Source organism: Mastigoproctus giganteus, chromosome 1, assembly GCF_048544385.1.
Source record: "Mastigoproctus giganteus isolate SK-2022 chromosome 1, ASM4854438v1, whole genome shotgun sequence".
Lineage (NCBI taxonomy): Eukaryota > Metazoa > Arthropoda > Arachnida > Uropygi > Thelyphonidae > Mastigoproctus > Mastigoproctus giganteus.
The window spans coordinates 63,598,944-63,618,170 of record NC_143575.1 but is presented as its reverse complement, the minus strand read 5'-3'; the positions used below and the strand labels follow the sequence as shown (position 1 = coordinate 63,618,170).

Genomic DNA, 19,227 nt, shown 5'->3' with positions numbered 1-19,227 from the left:
ATGGACAAATTATGTGGAAAGTTTTTTTTTTTTTTTTTTGGCTGATGCATTATAAGCTTGCTTTCTTGCATCATATGCCACTACCAATACAGATAATCAAAGGGAAAACAGACAAACACAAAAATATTTCAAGCTTCTTGAAAATTAGGATAAAACAAATATTAATAAAAAAAACAATCTACATTATTAACCAATGTTTCAATATACAGAGGGAAAAAAATATTATTTGCAATATTAAAAAATATTTTTAAAAATTTTTAATTAAAAAAATATTAAAATAATAAAAAAAAGACACTCAAAGATCCATATGAATTACAGCAAAGTCGTGAGTTTATTTAAGTTTAATCAAATTTTACACAAATTAAGAATAACCACAGTGTTGATTATTCCACTGTACAGCAATGTTTTCACCACATCTGGAATACTGTAATTCTGCAGTCAGATATGAAATTCTGAGCAGTGCAGACATGGTGCCAGGCCAGCTCATGGGGTTTTGTCAATGATATACAGGAACTGTGCTAGCGGGGATAAGGAGATGATTATCCTTTTGTACAAAGTCACGGTTAGGCTGCATCTTGAGTACCGTATACAGGTTTGGAAGCCTCACTTTAGGAAGGATGTAGATCTTCTGGAACATGTGCAGAGAAGGGCAACCAGATCAGTGAAGGGAACAAAAAGGGTGCTCTTACAAAGAAAGGCTTCAGTTCTACAAATTGCAGCATCTGGAGAATAGGCACCTACAGGGAGATCTGATTGAGCCATTTAAGGCCTTGAATGGAATGAATAAGCTACAGGCATTCTTATGGCATTCTTCATCTTGCTGAGACTGCACACATGAGGAGGCAAATTAAAGTTTAGGAAGGATGGTTGCAGGAAGATGTGTGGAAGTTTGCCTTCGTGCAATTGGTGGTTGATTGTTGGAACAGGCTTTGGCTTCCATCTATTGTGGAAGTGGATGGTTTGAATAACTCCAAGGAAGAACTGGACAAAAATTCTTGGAGGGTAAGGGTGAAGTGTGTAGGTTTTTTTTTTTTTTTTTCACTGATGCTATATAAGCTTGCTTTCTTGTATCATTTGCCACTACTACTACTGCATACAGTTTTGAGAACCACATTTTAGGAAGGACATAAATCAGTTGGAAAGAATGCAGAAATGACAAACAAGGTTAGTTTGGGAGAAAAGAATATTTTTACTACATAAGACTGGAATTCCATAAATTGCAATCTCTGGAAGCTAGGCATCTGCATAGTGATGTAATCAAAGAATACAGGCTGTAAAAGGTTAAGTAAACTAAATGCTGAAGGAATCTTTATGCTTTCAGATGGCTGTGTGCACGCGCACACGCACACAGGAGAATAAACTTAAATTGAAATTAAAAAAAATGGTAGAATAGATGTAGAGACATTTGCATTCAGCAAAGTGGGTTTTTTTTTTTTTTTTTGGTTGGTGCTGTATAAGCTTTACTTCCTTGCATCATATTGCCAATACCAATATTAAATACTAATTCTAAATAATTCAGTTTATGATGAGAACCCCAATTACCTAATTTTTTGTCCTACTTATGTTTCAAAGGTTGGAAATGTTTTATCTCATAATAATGAAAAAAAAAAAGAATTTATGCCACATCCTTCACAAGTTCCTCACATCCCAATGGTTAGTACTCCTTAACTTTAGTGAGCAACAGGAATCAAACCTGAGCCTTTCCACATAATGTTAGCAAGCACCTAGCATCATGTGGAAATGCTTAGGTTTGCCCACTATACCAGTGGCTCCCAAACTACTGAGATCTACGGACCCTTTCAAAAATCAAAAAAAAGTTTACAGACCCCTTCAAAAATCAAAAAAAGTTTGTGGACCCCTATATATATAGGGGTCCGCAAAGTGTTTTTTTTTTTTTTTTTGGTTTTTTTTTTTTTTGATTGCCTTAAAAAGAAAATATATAGCCTTAAAAGAACAAAAACTTAGAACACAAATAAATGAAAAATTTAATAAATAAAATAAAAATATAGGTACTGCTGATGAAAATAAATAAAAAAATATCACTGTATAGCCTTTATTTAAAAACTATGAAAAGACAACACATTTATCCATCGATAGAGGGATAAATGAATTGTCTTTTTATACATTTATCAGGTGGCACTGACATTGCACGCCAATGCCACTTGATCATTGCTGTGAATACCACTTAAATACAGTTTCTTCTTTTGGCTTTTTTTAATGTCTACCACTTAAATTCAGTTTGGATTCTTTTCTTTTGGCTTTTTTAATGTTTCTTTAAAATACTTCTTTTGGCTTTTTTAATGTCTATCTATTTAATACACCGCTTTTATCACTTCCCACATCGAATTTTAAAGAATATCTTTATTGATTCTTTTTGTTTTTTAATACTTGACACAGTTTGTTGGCTAATACCAAATTTTCAGCAATTTTTTTTTTTCTCCCAGGAACACCATTTTCAAGTTGTTCTATCACTTTAAGCTTGTTAATGATAGTTAAAGTAACTCATTTTCTTTTTATTCCACTTTTCAATTCTTCAGAACCCATAATTATAGAAAATATGTTAACTTATGTACATATGTATAAAGTAAGCAAATGAAGCGATATAAGCAATAACATCTGTCCGACTCAGAGTCAACAACGATACTGAACAACACAATAAGACAATGTAATGTATGTTCTGTCTCCCTCTGCACAGTGAGAGTGACTTATCTGCCTCCCTAAATCCCATGTTTGTTTCAAAGTGCTCAACTGTGAACAGAATTTTTCATATTTCAATCTGGATTATCTAACGTTTTTTTTTTTTTTTTTTTTTTTTTGATAGTTGTTGGCACATCGGCTTCTGTGGCCATATTGCACCTCCCAAGGTTTTTTTAGAGTACTTTGATCCAAGCCCGAGGCGGGAATCGAACCCGCGACCTTTGGGTTGCCGGGCAGGTACTTTACCCACTCGGCTAGCCCGGTCGGCTTATCTAACGTGAGTGCGTGCATATATTTCTGTGTGTCTATATATGTATGAACACTGGGTTTTCCAAAAAGAAAAAAATTCAAAGTTATGTTTAAAACAACTCAACTTTGTTCTTATTTTTACAAAAATATATATGTAATAACTTTATTTATCATCAGTTTGCTATACGTAGAACGAATAATTTGACCAGTTCCAGAGAATCCAATTCGCAGACCCCCTGGAACAGGTCTACAGACCCCAGTTTGGAAAACGATGCACTATACCACACAGGATGGGGTCCTCAGAGAAATTATGAAATATTTCCCTATCAATCAATCAAAATAAAAAATCTTGCTTGAACTGTTGCATTTGTTTATTAGAGCTCTATCAAAATACTTTTAGTGTAATTCTATTGACTTTTTTTTCCCCCCGTAATAAGTTAATGTAGCCCATTTATGTTGGCTATTCATTTATTATGTCCTTGTCTAAAATAAAATAAAACTATGTCATATTTATTTGACCAAAGTTGATAAATATTATTTCACCACTATTTTAAAGCCTGCACAAGACTGCTCATTGCAATGATTCAAGAATAACAGACGACTGTTGTTAATGCAATATTAAAAAATACATTAAATGTTTTTCAAAGAACAAAATGACAATAATGCATTAATTTGCAATATCTCTTGATATCATCCACTTTAAAAAGTGTCGGCCACTGAAGGGTCCCTCAATAGCCATATTATTCTGTACACTAAAATGTACACATATAAAAAAAAAAAAAAAAAAAAAATGGCAAAAATCAGTTTCCTAGTGAAATTATCTCGTCTTCTCCAGAATCCAAACACACACAATGGTGCTCAGAAATATTGCATCACCTCATCTTTTAGGTTGTTTAGGTTGTCCTTATACTGGCAGCTAATCTTTTAGTCATAGCTTAAAGGGCATAAATAAGTAAAGTCACTTCCCGATTAATGTAAGGGTTGTGTTCCACGAAACTCTACGTATTTTACGTAAGTTGGAATTTCCCTCATGCTTGTGCAGCACTCGCAACTGTGCTCACTGAATTGATTGAATCAAAAAAGAAATGTCCCACGAATGTGTGAATATAATTATTCATTGTATTTATTCAATTGCTTATCTCACATGCAGAAAAAATTACAAAGCATGCAATTTTAAAAATTTTAAAATTTAAAATTACAAAAAAAGAGAGGAGATAGGCATAACGTCAGTAAGTTTTACCTCTCAAACATCATTGCCAGAATTGACATCTTCAACTAATAAGTATGCCACTGAGGAGGTTGAGGGCTGTGGAGATTTAGAAGGGTTGGCCACTCAACCTTACGAAAGGACATATTAATGGATGACTGGACGGTGGCTTTTTTCTTTTAATAGTAGATTTCTTCTTCGTAGCAAGCAAGCATATCATTCACCCCTCTGTTAACTTTTAAGAATCGTTCGCTGTCAGGATCCATCTTCTCAAACCTTGCCATTGCCATCTCTCTGGTGATGAAGTGTCTCGGCTCCTCATTTGGTTCAATCTTGAGCTTCGTCAGCATTTTCTTCTTTTACTATCGGTGCCTGCAAGTTAATAAGTTCTTCGTTAGATAATTGCTTCTCTTTTTCCTCTATTAACTCCTCCACGTCTTTGGCAACAACCTCCAACTGAAGTAGCTCTGCAACCTTTACAATCTTATCTGTAACCTCTTCATATGATTCATCTTTTTCAAACCCTTCAAAGCCTTTTATGTGCCGTGGGCATATTTTCTTCTGTGCACCATTGAAACAACTTTTTTGTATTTTCCTCCCAGGCCTTATGTTTCAGATGGAGTGTTAAATATTGTAAGATTTCCAAAAGTCTCTTAACATAAAATTTTTCTCACCATCTACTGCAGACAATGCCTGAGCAAATATTGTGCATAAACAGTATGCTTTTAAATTTGAAATAACACCCTGATCCATAGGTTGGATGACTGAAATCGTGTTTGGCAGTAGAAATATGACTCTCACATTCAAATTGAAATCATCTAGATGCATAGGATGTCCAGGAGCATTATCTAATAGAAGCAAAATCTTGAAAGGAACGTCGTTGTCTTTACAATATTTTTCAACCTCTGGAATGAAGCAGCATTTAAACCAATCCTCAAAGAGAGAGAGCTATTGTTATACATGCTCTCTGGTTCGATCGGAAATGCACTGGTAGGGTGGCTTTATTGATGTCCTTAAATGCACGAGGATTTCCAGAATGGTACACAAGCAGAGGTATTAATCTGTAATCTCCCGCTGCATCAACCCCAAGCAAGATCTTCGCCCTATCTTTTGACGCCTTGAAACCTGGCATTGTCTTTTCCTCTTTGGCAATGCATGTTCGATTCAGCATTTTTTTCCAATACGGAGCAGTCTCATCAACGTTAAAAATTTGCTGCATTGAATAGCTGCCTTCATCAATAATTGTTTCCAACACATCACAAAATTTCTCTGCAGCTGCAGAATCGTCACTGGTGACTTTACCACATACTTTAACGTTGTGGAAACCAGTGTGATGCTTGAAGCTATTAAACCACCCATTGCTTGCGGCAAATCTGGGTTGGAGTTCAGTGTACTTATCCTTGATATCTTTATAAATACTTGTTGCTTTTGCTTGAATGGTCATTAGACTCAGGGGCACTCGCTTCTGAACCTAATTTTCCAACCATATTATAAACAGCTGTTCCATCTTCGATATAGCACCTGAATGCTGTTTTGTGATCACTGTTGATCTTAAGGATCAACGCACTTTGACATGTTCTTTTATACATGCACTGTCCTTTAAAATTGTATTCACTGTTGAAGCAGCGAGACCTAATTCCCTTGCAATAGACTACAAACTTTGTCCTGCTTCATGCTTCTTAATTATTTTCATCTTCATTTCTAAATCAATTTTGTTTTGCTTCCTGGCACTGCCAGCATTAGCACTTTCCATTGGTCCCTTTCCCTTCATTATGGTAATACATAAATAGGAATGAGGAGAAATTTCTGAAAATTTATTTTTTATATGATTGAAGATTTCAGTGAAGGGGAACACATCACCATAATAACGTAAAAACACAGAATTCCAGTTATCGAGATTATCACATATACAATAAAATCGAGTTTACTACCCATTGATAATAGATTGCGCTAACAGAAAAGCCCAATAAACCAGAAAGTGCAAAGTGTTTTTATAGTTTTAAGGTAGTGACCTCCAGAAATGTGGTTTAGAAAAATATCAAAGGTGTTCAAAATTGATTCTTATAACAGATCATATGACAACAATGAAAATGTAGTGCAATTTCCATTATAAATATGACCTTTTAGAGAGATAAATAGCTTAGTAATATAGTGAAATTTACAACTTCCAAGGACTTGGAACGAATTACAAAAAAAAAAATAATAATAATATATTTTCACAATATCTCCATTTATCCCTACAGATGCAAAATATGTTTCCAAAATATGGTGAATTTGTATAAGTCAAGTATTACATAAGTTGGGAAGTTCCTGTAATAACAATACATATATATGACACTATTAATTGCAGAAAAATTTATTTTTGTACCTTATAGGTAAATATACAATAAAATAAGTACTTTTCTCCAAAAACGACAGTGTACTTTTGGTTCATATAATAACAAAAATTCTATGAAAGCAGTGATTCTTTTCATAATTTGCTCATACTAGGATGGCAGGCAGCTATATAACAAAAAAAAAAAAAAAAACACAACAAAATGCACAGTAATATTTCACTGGACCACTCCTTGCTGTGATGACTGTTATATATCATTGTGATGTCAACTGGATAAAGTTCTGAATGTATTCCAAGAAAATCTCATGATACCAAATACATGGATTAATGTGTCCTGCAGTTCTCTAAGTGTTTTTGGTTTCTTTTGCAGTGAAACACCAACTTTGTTCCAACAATTTTCAATTGGATTGAGGTCAGCCTGTTCCCAGGCCATATTATTGTGCAAATTGATTTATCCTTCAACCATTTTTGCATCTGTGGACAGTAAAGACAGCAAAATAAATTACATTTATTTAAGCAAGAGTGTGTCATTTCATAAACGTAAAACTTTTGCTAATTTCATATAGTACTTACAGTTTTGGCTCTATGACATGGAACAGTCGAAAAATGCAATTGGCAACATCCCCATAGCAATCTTTAATTGTGGAAAGTACGCTGTCTCAAGAATGTCCTTGTACTGACAAATTCAAGATGACCAACTCCTCTATGTAAAATACAGCCCGATATCATTTTAGATGCAGAATGTTTCACTGTGGAGACGATACAATCACGATGAAATTCTTCTCTTCTTTGTCTAACAGTCTGCAGGCTGTGTGAATCATGAAAGTTGAATTTTGATTCATCAGAGAAAATAACACAGTTCCACTGATTGTAAAACCAACCAGCATGCTCTTTTGCCCACTTGAGCTGCTGAGCATTCATTTTTTGCATCAAAAGTGCCTGTTTTCTTGGGCAACATGCAACTAAACCCGATGAGAAAAGGTGTCTACATGTTACAACAGTAGTTACTGATGCTATCGAGACAGCGTTAGGTGGAATCCAGGATTGCTGAGAGTCATAGTGGAACAAGTAAATACATGGGCTGTGTTAGGGTAACTAAGAGTAGGAACAGGTGCATGTACACCAATGCTAGGAGCATAGTTAATAAATTTGATGAGCTTGAGGTGCCAGTCAAGACATCAAAGGCAGATATAGTTGGGATATCAGAGACATGGTGTCACACAGATATAAGCAGTGCAGAATTAGAATTTGGGGAGTACAATGTGTACAGAAAGGATAGACAGGACAGGAAGAGAGGAGGGGTTATGCTGTTAGTTAAGAAACACAAAATCTAAAGAAATGCATCCAATTGATTTTGGTGGACAATGCAGTATTGAATCTGTTTGGTTTGAAATAAGCACAGGGAAAGGAAAAATGAGAGTAGGTGTGTGTTGTAGGAATAATGAATCTGATGAGTATAATGAGCAATTGTGCAGAGAAATAGAGTGCACCAGTAAATCAGAATGTCTTATAATGGGGGATTTTAACTTTCTAGATATTGACTGGAACTTGTGGATTTGGTCACTCGCACACTAGCAAGACTTTTTTGCATTTATTGGATGACTCTTTTCTACAGCAGCATTTTCGAGAGGAAAGCAAAGGGAGTAATACTCTTGATCTGATTATTCATGCATTAAGAATTTGCAGATAAAGGAACCACTGGGTGACAGTGATCACAATGTACTGATGTGGGAATAAATTAAAGATGTAACTACCATCAAGGCTAAAGGGAAGAGCTTTTGCTTTCGTAAAGGTGACTACAGAGGTCTCAGACAGTTTTTAAATTCTGTACAGTGGGATCAACTGGTGATGTTACCAACGTTAAATTCTAAATGGGAAGCCTTCAGGGACTTAATCTTGGAGGCTACTAGGCTTTACATGCCAACTGAGAAATATTGTTCAAAGTTTAGGCCTAAATGGATGTCAGATGAATTAATGGGACTCGTGGCAGAGAAGAAGAATGCACGGGATAGATATAAAATATCAGGTGACACAGAAGACTATGGCAGGTATAAAATAGTCTGTAATCAAGTCACAAAGGAGGTTAGGCAGGCAAAAGCAGATTATGAAAAATCTTTGGCAAAGGATGCAAATAAAAACAGCAAAGAATTCATTACTTATGTAAACTCTAGAAGGAAAGGTATGAATCAGATTGGACCACTTAACATAGATGGGTTGACTATTGATGATCATGCTCAGGTAGCCGATAAACTGAATGAGTATTCTGCATCTACATTCACACATGAGTTATTCAATAAGGGGAGTGCCAGAAGTTTATCAAATGCTAACAGGGAGCTAAGTGATTTTGTAACAACTGAAATCAAAATAGAGGAGAAATTGTTGAAGTTAAATATAAGGAAGACGCCTGGGGTGGACGGGATCTATCCAATTATATTACAGGCAAAAAAGGAAGTAAACAAACCCTTAGCCATAATTATGATGGCTTCCTTGGACTCAGGGGATGTCCCCATGGACTGGAGGTGTGCAAATGTATCACCAATTCATAAAGGGGGTTCAAAAGGTGACACAAGTAACTATGGACCTATTAGTTTAACTTTTGTTCCAGGGAATATAATGAAATCACTGGTTAAAAAAGTATTGTGGGATCATCTAGACAAGACTGCAGTAATAGTTAAGACACAGCATGGGTTTGTTAAAGGGAGGTCTTGTCTGAATAATTTGATTGGATACTATGATGTGGTCACAAAGGAACTGAATGCTAAAAATAATTTTGATATCATATACTTAGATTTCAGAAAAGCTTTTGATACTGTTGCACATGGAAGACCGCTGTACAAATTGGAGAAGTATGGCATTAAGGGTAAGTTGCTACAATGGATAAAGGGATGGTTGAGTGGGAGACGACAGAGAGTGGTAATCAATGGACACTGCTCTTCAAAGACAAATTAGTTCTTAGTGGAGTTCCCCAGGGTTCGGTGTTGGGCCCATTGTTGTTTTCAGTATTTATCAATGATATTGATGAAGGTATATCAGGTTTAATGTTCAAGTTTGCAGATGATATAAAGGTTGGCAGGGTTGTTAACAACAATAAAGACAGTATGCTACTCCAATTGGATAAGTTGGGAAAATAGGCTGAGAAGTGGCAACTGAAGTTTAACATTGACAAATGCAAAGTACTGCATATGGGTAGCAATAACCAAAGAGAAACATACCAACTGTGTGGTACTACACTCAGGAAAGCGGAAAAGACCTGGGGGCAATTGTGCAGTCAAATATGAAGTTCGCTGAGCAGTGCAGACGGGCTGCCAGGGCAAGTCATGGAGTCCTGTCAATGATATATAAGAATTTTGCTAGCAAGGACAGGGAGGTGATTATCCCATTATACAAGGCAATGGTCAGGCCACACCTAGAGTACTGTGTACAGGTCTGGAGGCATCATTTTAGGAAGGAAGTAGAGTTGCTAGAATGAGTAAAAAGAAAATTGCAGCGCCTGGAGAGTAAGCACCTGCAAGGTGATTTGATTGAGGTGTATAAGGCCTTGAATGGGTTGAGCAAGCTGAATGCTGATAGGATTCTTCCTCTTGCTCAGACTAAGAACCTGAGAGGACACAGTTTCAAATTGAGGAAAGACAGTTGTAGAATAGATGTGCAGAAATTTGCCTTTAGCCAGCAGGTAGTTGATTGGTGGAACAGGCTTCCATCTTTTTTTGTGGAAGCTAATAGCCTAAATAAATTTAAGGCTGAGCTGGACAGGCATTTGGAATGAATGGAAGGGTGAAATGGGAGGTTTTTTTTTTTTTTTTGGCTGATGCTGCATAAGCTTGCTTTCTTGCATCGTATGCCTCTACTAATGCTACTTCTGGATCCTCCTCCTTCCTATCTGCTTGGGATCTGTTGATGAGGATCTTCTGTTTCAGACATGCAAACAGACCACAAATGTGCTATGCCACAAAAGATATTTGTGGATGTCCACTTCCTTTCTGTTTAGACTGCCAGTTTCTGATAATTTTCATAATAAAGGTACCACTGTTGACTGATTACAGTGAAATCTTTTAACTATTTCATGCATTGAATGTTACTCCACATTCAACTCAGCAGCAACACTCTTTCTATGTGGTATTAATTGTGAAAACTTCAACATTGCAATAGCACAGAATACTGAGATTATAGAATGTGCACTGTATTTATATTGCTGCTAGGGTGATGCAATTATGTATGGCACATGACATCATCTAAGAGAGCTTGCTAGAGATGGATGATGCAATAAAGTAATGTGATTACAAAACATATATGATATATTGCCAGATTTCACAGCAATTCAGCAAATTTTGCAAGTGATACAATTTTTTTGAGCACCACTATATACCTTTTCTTTTATTCTGTACATGTTAGATCATATCAAGCCAAATTGTTAAAATGAATAACTCTCAAAGGTTCCATCCGCAACTACTAAAAGACCATCAAAAGCAAAAGTGATCTCAGCAGTCTTTTATCAGGGGTTCTTCCTGATTTTTTAAAGTCTATCTCACTGTCAAATATGTCTTGCTTTTCATAAGTTTGTCAGGCTCATTTCATACTCCATTATTAAATAGATATTTGAAAATTTTTGAGTTATTTGTTGAAACAAAATTCAAAATGAGCCAGCACGCACGTTTACTTGGAATAAAAGTTCAAATTATAAATCAGTAATATTTGGCATGTTGTATCCTCAGTTTCCCAGGACTTGACAGAGAAATTTCTACCATTTCATTCAATTCAAGGAATTATCTATAGAGTAGCAGCTGATATTTCAGGCCTTTTTCATCATGGTGAAACCCATGTTTAGTCTCTAGAGCAAAGTTTCCGGCATCCCCCTCCCCCCATACTTCTCCTTCAACCCATGCACGGTACTAAGTACTATAGGTTTTGATACCTTTCATGTTTGGGGTTTTCATAAAAAAAAAAAAAAATCATAGCAGTTATTATTGGATCAGAATACTTTGAGTATACCTGCAGTCTATTAAAAATTACACCTTAGTGTAAACTGAAAAGAGTTTAACTTTGTGTGAATATGTTTTCATTTTAATAATTTAATAAACAGTTGTTATCATTATGCTGTTATTAATTGACAGTTGTTGTTACTGTTCTGTCATTGACATCATCTTTATCTGTTTATTAATAATATGACATCATATTATTAATAAACAGATTTCATTATGTTATCATTATTAATAAACACATTGTCTTATTTCTTATAAAAAAAAGAGCTTACTGTGCCTATGCTCATCTTTAATAACACGCATATCTATATAAGATCTCTCTCTCTCTCTCTCTCTCTCTCTCTCAGGGATTACCCTGACTTCTAATCTCTCTTGGCATAGGTGTATCACAAATATTGCTTCCTGCGCATAAAAAACTGGGTTTTCTTTTTCCCTCTCAGCATTACATTTCTTTTAAACAACTACTCATTCTGTACAAATCTCAAATCTACCCTCCCATGGAATATTGCTTCAACATTTGGGGCTGTCCCCAAAACCTTGACTCCATTCAAAAGAGAGCAGTCAGGTTAATAACATATCTCTTACACAGTCACTCCACTCTCCATCCCATAGACATTTAGTTTCTGCTGCATGCCTTTTCCATAGATACTTCCATGGGCACCATTCTTCTGATACGGCGTCTATAATTCCTCCACTCTCTTCCAAACCAGTCCAAACATGTACTGCAAGCATATCAGCATCCATTTGCTGTCCAACACCAAACTCACTGAACCAGCTTTTTTTATATTTTCTGGAAAAAATCAGGCCTGACATAACCAAGTGGTCAGGAGTGGGATTATGCAGTAGCACACACTCTTTGAGTGGACCGTAATTCAAGCCCATGATTGCCAAATATGATTAATGATGGCATTTGTAATTAATGTAAACTCCTCTGACCAGGTGATCAAGCCGAAGTATAAACACGAACCTTCCTTCACATATATTTCCTAAAAATTATAATCCAGAGCAATTCAAGTTTAATATCAACAAATATGTCCTATCTTCTCAGTTGCCAACCCATGCACAGTTCTAAGTATTATAGGATTTAATTAATACCGTTTGTGTTTGGAGGTTTTATATATATATCTCCCCAGGGGCTCACATCTGGTGAGTATGGGCTTGGCAAACCCAGGGTCCTGAGCTGGATATCATCATTTTTCTCTTTCTTGCTTTCTTGGTAATTCCCTTCTCTCTCTCTCTCTCAGGGTAATACAGGAATTTCTTTTTTTTTTTTTTTTTTGGCTGGTGCAGCATAAGCCTCAAGCTTCCTTGCACCTATGGCTAATAATAATAATAACAATATAAAATTGCAGAGTTAATTTTTTTTTACAGATCACAGGCATTCCAATTTTGCATTTTTAAAATCAGATACCTTTTTATTATCCCTGTGATAATTATTATGGTGTTCCACTTTTGAATCAAAAACCTTCAGTTTAGACAAGAATTATCCAAAAGACCTAATTCTAATGATGCCGTTGTTCTGAATTGGCACAAAGACAATTCACACCATGAGGCATCACCTATTCACAGGGTTAAAATAAAACAAGTGAGGACACTTGACTAAAGATTTGATCTTTCATTTGAAACAAGCTAAAAAAAGTCTAACCCACAATTGTTTAAAAAAAAAAATTACTGACATTATTTTATTTTTAAAAATTATAAAGCACTTAAGTTTTGTAGCATTCTGATTAACTAGAAAATAAGAAAAATAATAAATAAATATTTATACATACATAAATAATAATTTTTTTTTGCTTTTATTTTATTTTATTTATTTTAGCATTTATTTTAATTATTTTTTTTTTATGCTGGTGCCATAAAACAATTATTGTAATCACGTTTGCGAAGTGAATTTTGTTTCTATTAAATAGCAATTCTAATAAGCAAGAATCAAATGAACGTTATCACAGACTATAAAAATGAATATATAAAGCACAAATTTACACGTTTATCAGCTTACCAAGTAACAAAATTAAATGATACATGAAAATCGAGAGTAGCTGAGTTGCTATCCAACTCAACTTCTCTTGCTGAAAAGAGTGAGAGATCTTGCAGCAAAGAAACGAAGTTTGAAAAAGGTGCAGCAAAGAAACGAAGTTCGAAAAAGATGCAGCAAAAAAATAAGTAATTATTTTCATTAAAGACCTATACACATGTCATTGTGGCTGAAAGTTCCATTTGTTTTGTTACCTAAGGATAAAAATAAGTAAGTACAACTTAGTGTTTTATTTCTAAACTTACTGAACCCTTTTTTTAGTCTCCAGAACAGTATTTTTGTTAAGTTCGAAAATCCGAACTATCCCTGGTCCCAATTAGTTCAGATTATCGAGGCTCTACTGTATATACAGCAATACCTCGGCATAGCACTGATATTTGGTACCGAAACTGTTCCGTGCTATGTGAAACCGTGCTGATTGAGGTATAATTATAATGGGTTTTAATTGAATGCGTACCAGAGAAACAGTCTATAAACAAATTATAATAAATATATAAACAATTTTCGGTTGATAGCCAATTAAAAGGATTTGAAATTAAAAATATTGCAAAAATTTTATTAATGAAAAGTAACATCATTAGAGATAAGAAAAAAGCTTTATTGTTTATTTAGGTATTTCAATAATAAAGTCCGGTGAAGTCGTCTCTTCTTTTTCTCGGCATACAAGTTTTTGACTGCACCTTAAGATGCAGTCAAAAACTTGTACACTGAAAAAAAGAAGCATCAAAGAAGCATTTTTGTAGCATTAAAACCCATCTTGTAAAATTTGCCGTATCTTGATGCTACATTCAACATCCGGATCTCCATTCATAATTGCCTTACAGGACATGTGAAACCCCCCCCCCAAAAAAAAATTTTCTCCAATTCTTCTGTTGAAAATTTTTTTGGTGCCACTTCAATGTTATCCACTTCAGAATTGTTTTCCTCTTCTTCATATGCAGCTTGCTCGTCAATTTCAAGGAGAGTTGCATCATCTAAGTCATTTGCATGTGAGTCAATGCGGTCATGTACATTGATAGTGTCAAAAAGTTTAAAATCACAAGTCTTTTCCAATCTTCACAATGTCTTTGGCAATTGTCTGAATTCGTAATTCTAAACCAGTGAAATAATTTGCCAAATGGGACAAAACATGCTGCCAAACAGAATGCATGTTGTTGACAGTGATTTCTAGCCAAGATGCAAATATATTTTCAATCGTATTTAAAAGGAGTAAAAAATAAACTGTGAAATGAAAAGCTATCATGTCATCTTGTCAGGATGGAATTAAGAATACTGAACACTGTTGCACTTTGCTAGTGACTGCCCGAGGGAAGCTACTGACACATGTGCATGTGAGACAATAGAGTTGCCACTGCAGCATATATGTACACGTTCCTATATGTAGAGTACATGTCTAGGCTATTGAATGAGTTTTAATATGTACAGAAAATTTTTGACTTAAACTTAATTGAAAACACATGCTGTTTGAAGCCATGCTAAGTGAGGTATTGCTGTATATATATTACAAAAATATATAGAGCTCTATTGTGTGTATATACAGGGTGTTTCAGTTAAACGTTTCAGAACTTCTAAGAGGGGTAGGGTACATCCTGACAACTCGAAATCATATAGCAATGTGGGGTCGGAAATGCTTTCCTGAAGCGGTATTGTACACAGAAGTCGTCGTGCGACGTCGTGCAGCACAGATTCGATTTCGGTCAATGTATGGGCCGGTATTATGGGAGATCACCTCATCGGACCTTACCTGTTACCATGTCGTCTAACCGGACCTATCTACTTGATCTTTCTGCAGCAAGTATTGCCACAACTTTTGAGAGATGAACAGATTTCTGCATCGACGCAGCAGACAATGTGGTTCCAACACGATGGAGCCCCTGCCCATTATAGCGGAGATGTTCGTAACTACCTGGATGTCACATTTGGTCAACAGTGGATCGGACGTGGTGGTCCCGTGCGTTGCCTGCTCGGTCACCCGACCTATCATGTCTTGATTTTTATTTCTGGGGTCATATGAAATCGCTAGTTTATGACACCCCTGTTGACAATGCTGAGGAGCTGGTTGCAAGAATCGCAGTAGCTGCCGAAGAAATTCGAAATTCGCCTGGAGTATTCCAGAATGTTCGGATGTCCATGCGTTGGAGATGTGAGGCGTGCATTGTAGCCCGTGGAAGAAACTTCGAACACTTACTTTAATCCATGTACCTTTTGCTTCTTTTCATGTATTATTAAAACGATTTCTCACTTACGGTCTCTTTTCTTTTTATGGTGCTTCTGTGTACAACACCGCTTCAGGAAAGCATTTCCGACCCCACATTGCTATATGATTTCGAGTTGTCAGGATGTACCCTACCCCTCTTAGAAGTTCTGAAACGTTTAACTGAAACACCCTGTATATATATATATATATTATGTGAGGTAAAAGTTAGGTAAAAGTAATAAAAATAAATAAATATGGCTATGTAGCTATCATTAGAGGCAGCAAATGCACATCCTCCACATGATGCCTAATTATATCTGATAATTAAAATAAATATGATATTTAAAATAAAAACATCAGCCAGTAGTACGGCAATAATGCAGAGCGAAACGAAACGCAAAATAATATAAAATAAACATATTTTGCGTTTCGTTTCGCTCTGCATTATTGCCGTACTACTGGCTGATGTTTTTATTTTAAATATCATATTTATTTTAATTATCAGATATAATTAGGCATCATGTGGAGGATGTGCATTTGCTGCCTCTAATGATAGCTACATAGCCATATTTATTTATTTTTATTACTTTTGCCTAACTTTTACCTCACATAATATAAATTAGTGGTAGTAGTGGGTTGATATGCTAAATAAGCAGCGCCTGTGCCGCCATCTATTCTTTTTCTTTCTATTATATATGCTGGTTAAGCTTGCATTATGTCAGTGGTGTGGCTCTGATCAATGAGTGCTGTCTGTTCTATAGTTTATTTTTCGCTGCATAAAGACCACCGCCATGCAAATCCTCTGCATTGGTTGATCTATCGGAGAATGGAGGTGTTTGGTTCTTCGATATTTCTGCCTTTGCGATGATTTGTATGACGATTGAAATGCAGCGATTCCATGACCATTATTGGCCTTGTGGTCCTCTGTCGATATGGGGCATGATGGTCAGTCTATTATTTCGATATTTTAGTTTTTTGGTAGTTTCTTTAACCCTTTTTTGTTGATATTTCACGTTTTTTGGAACTGGTACCTTCGAGGGGGGTACCGCTAAATTATTTATAATTGGCATTATTTTAAATTTATATTTCTTATTAATTGGGTTTAATGACTTAATTGACTAAATTTTACAGGGGATTATCGACTACCTTTTTGTCCTATTATCTCTACTTTCCCTTCCATGTTTGTTTATTTTATATTATTTTGCGTTTCGTTTCGCTCTGCATTATTGCCGTACTACTGGCTGATGTTTTTATTTTAAATATCATATTTATTTTAATTATCAGATATATATATATATATATATATATATATATATATATACACACAAAACAGAAATCAGTGGATGTTGCAATTTATAACTCATTGTCAGGGTTAGGGTCTTAAATGGCCCTTCATTACTTAAATAAGATTCATTTTGCAAAATTAAACTGAAAATGCAGACTCAACTATAAGTGTATTTTCCAAATCACAAAAAGTTCACTATTCTGTATCAGCCAAATCATGTAAGAGATGACATATTTCAGGATCATATTTCTGAAATACCATTTCCAACTATTACACAAGTCCAACTAATCATTCCCTGTGATATTAATTATCTTAAATAATTTGATGGTTTCAGAAATTCCATTTAACTGAAGAAACTAAAATGGAAGAATTACATAGGTATCGTCAATATGGAAGGGGATATATTAAAACTTTAAAAGTACTGATATTAGCTCAGGAAAGTATTTAAACTTGTTTAATATATAATGAGTAAAACACAAACAGCAATTGTTCTGAAAACCTGATGAGCCACTTGGAAGTCACAGTAGGTGTGCACAGACACTTAAGTAGGGTTGCATGAGTAGGGTTCCATAGAACACTTGCCTTGGATGCATTAAAACCAGGGATGCAAAAACATGGGATTTAAAAATTATATATATATATATATATTTATTTATTACTTTTTGAATTTTCAAATAATAAAATATCAGTGAGCACAACAGGAATTTTGCATTATATCATTATTTATTTTTAATTTAAAATGTTTATTTATGGAAGAAGGTATGCAAAATTTTTATTTTGCACTGATGCAGGAATACCTAATTATAGTTCTGGGAGTAAACAACAAACCAACAAAGTGCTTACTCCCAGAACAATTAACCATTTGCCTGGCCGGAAAATAGTCAATTGAAAAGCACAGAAGTAATAATGCAGTAAAATTTTCTACAGAACATAAATGCCAGAAATCTCATGAACTGCTTACCTGATTTAAGTTTATTTTGAAATTTCATGAGTCGCACTAATATTTTTTCTGATATAAAAGGAGTTTATATGATAACTTATTATAAAAAATTATAATAATAAGAGTACACTGCTACAACCAGTGTACTTTATTTCACATAGAGATACACCTGAAAAAAAACTGTGCTAGGTCAATCTTGAAACCATGTTTATTTTTAAAGCAGCTCACATGGAGGTAAAGGTAACCAGTCCAGCTTTAAATAGTTCCACTGGGTCCCCCAACTGATTTATTAGCGTTACTGAACCAATGGCATAGGCAAAAATTTTAAAGGGAGATGGTCTGTTAAAAGGGTTGGGGGGTTGTCAAGTGTCCAGTCTCTCGTCCACTGTGGACTTGAATTAGTACAGGAGGGGGATTTGATCACCCAAAAAACTGTGAACTTGCCTACTGCCCTGTTTTTACAACTGCTATTTGTACAGGCAGATGTGTTTGGAAACATACTGCAATAAACGGCTGAGAAAACTGTCGGTTACATCATACATGCAAAAAAAGAATCCCAACATACAGAGGAAGTAGGCAAGGAATAAACATCAAACTGACGTTGCAAGTCAGTATTTCATAGAATACTTCCGTGCGAATTAAAGACCTACCAAATAAATCTTTATCTCTACAAATTATATGGAAATCTGTTCTTATTCAACATTAAAAATCAAAAAGAAAAAGACATATAATGAGCAAATAAAAATAAAAAGTCGTCACTCTCATTCATTCTTAGTGCCATATGACATTTATATGCAGTCTTTTTCTGATTGCAACATATTAATTCAAATATCGACAAATGATCTCTTACCCCCAAATATCCCTAACCGCAGCTGAGAACTGTCAAAATTTTGTACATAATCTCCTAGAAATGAATTCAATACGTCTGCAACTATCGATTCGAATACCATTTTCGTCTATATCAAAATCTTCTTAACACTAATACCCTAGTTACCTACACACCAAACCGCATAAAATTTCAATAACTGCAACATTTCTCCAAGACACATGTGCCACCCATCACGCATCAACTCGCCGCATACGGATCATACAGGCAAAACAAGACCACCGCTATACAGTAAGGGCGTTGGTCTTTGCGTTAATTCATTATCACTAAACATCATATGATATCAATAACAAAATATTGCATATATTATTTTAATATTTACAGCCTTGCATATTAATTTTAAATTACATATTTATTTATTTTACTGTTTTATATATATATATATATATATATATTTATTATTTATGTTAATATATT

At 35.0% G+C, this 19,227-nt stretch overlaps 1 protein-coding gene across 4 annotated transcripts in view; it reads right to left on the bottom strand.

Annotated features, from left to right (window-relative positions):
* Positions 1-19,009, bottom strand: part of Vps13 (vacuolar protein sorting 13C) — a 1,645,987-nt gene extending 1,626,978 nt beyond the window's left edge. For all 4 annotated transcript variants that reach the window (XM_090373229.1, XM_090373247.1, XM_090373239.1 and 1 more), the window contains exon 1: positions 18,775-19,009. In XM_090373229.1, coding sequence (XP_090229355.1) covers positions 18,775-18,874 — 100 coding nt within the window. In that variant the 5' untranslated portion in view covers positions 18,875-19,009. The remainder of the gene's footprint in view (positions 1-18,774) is intronic.
* Positions 19,010-19,227: the final 218 nt, after the last annotated feature.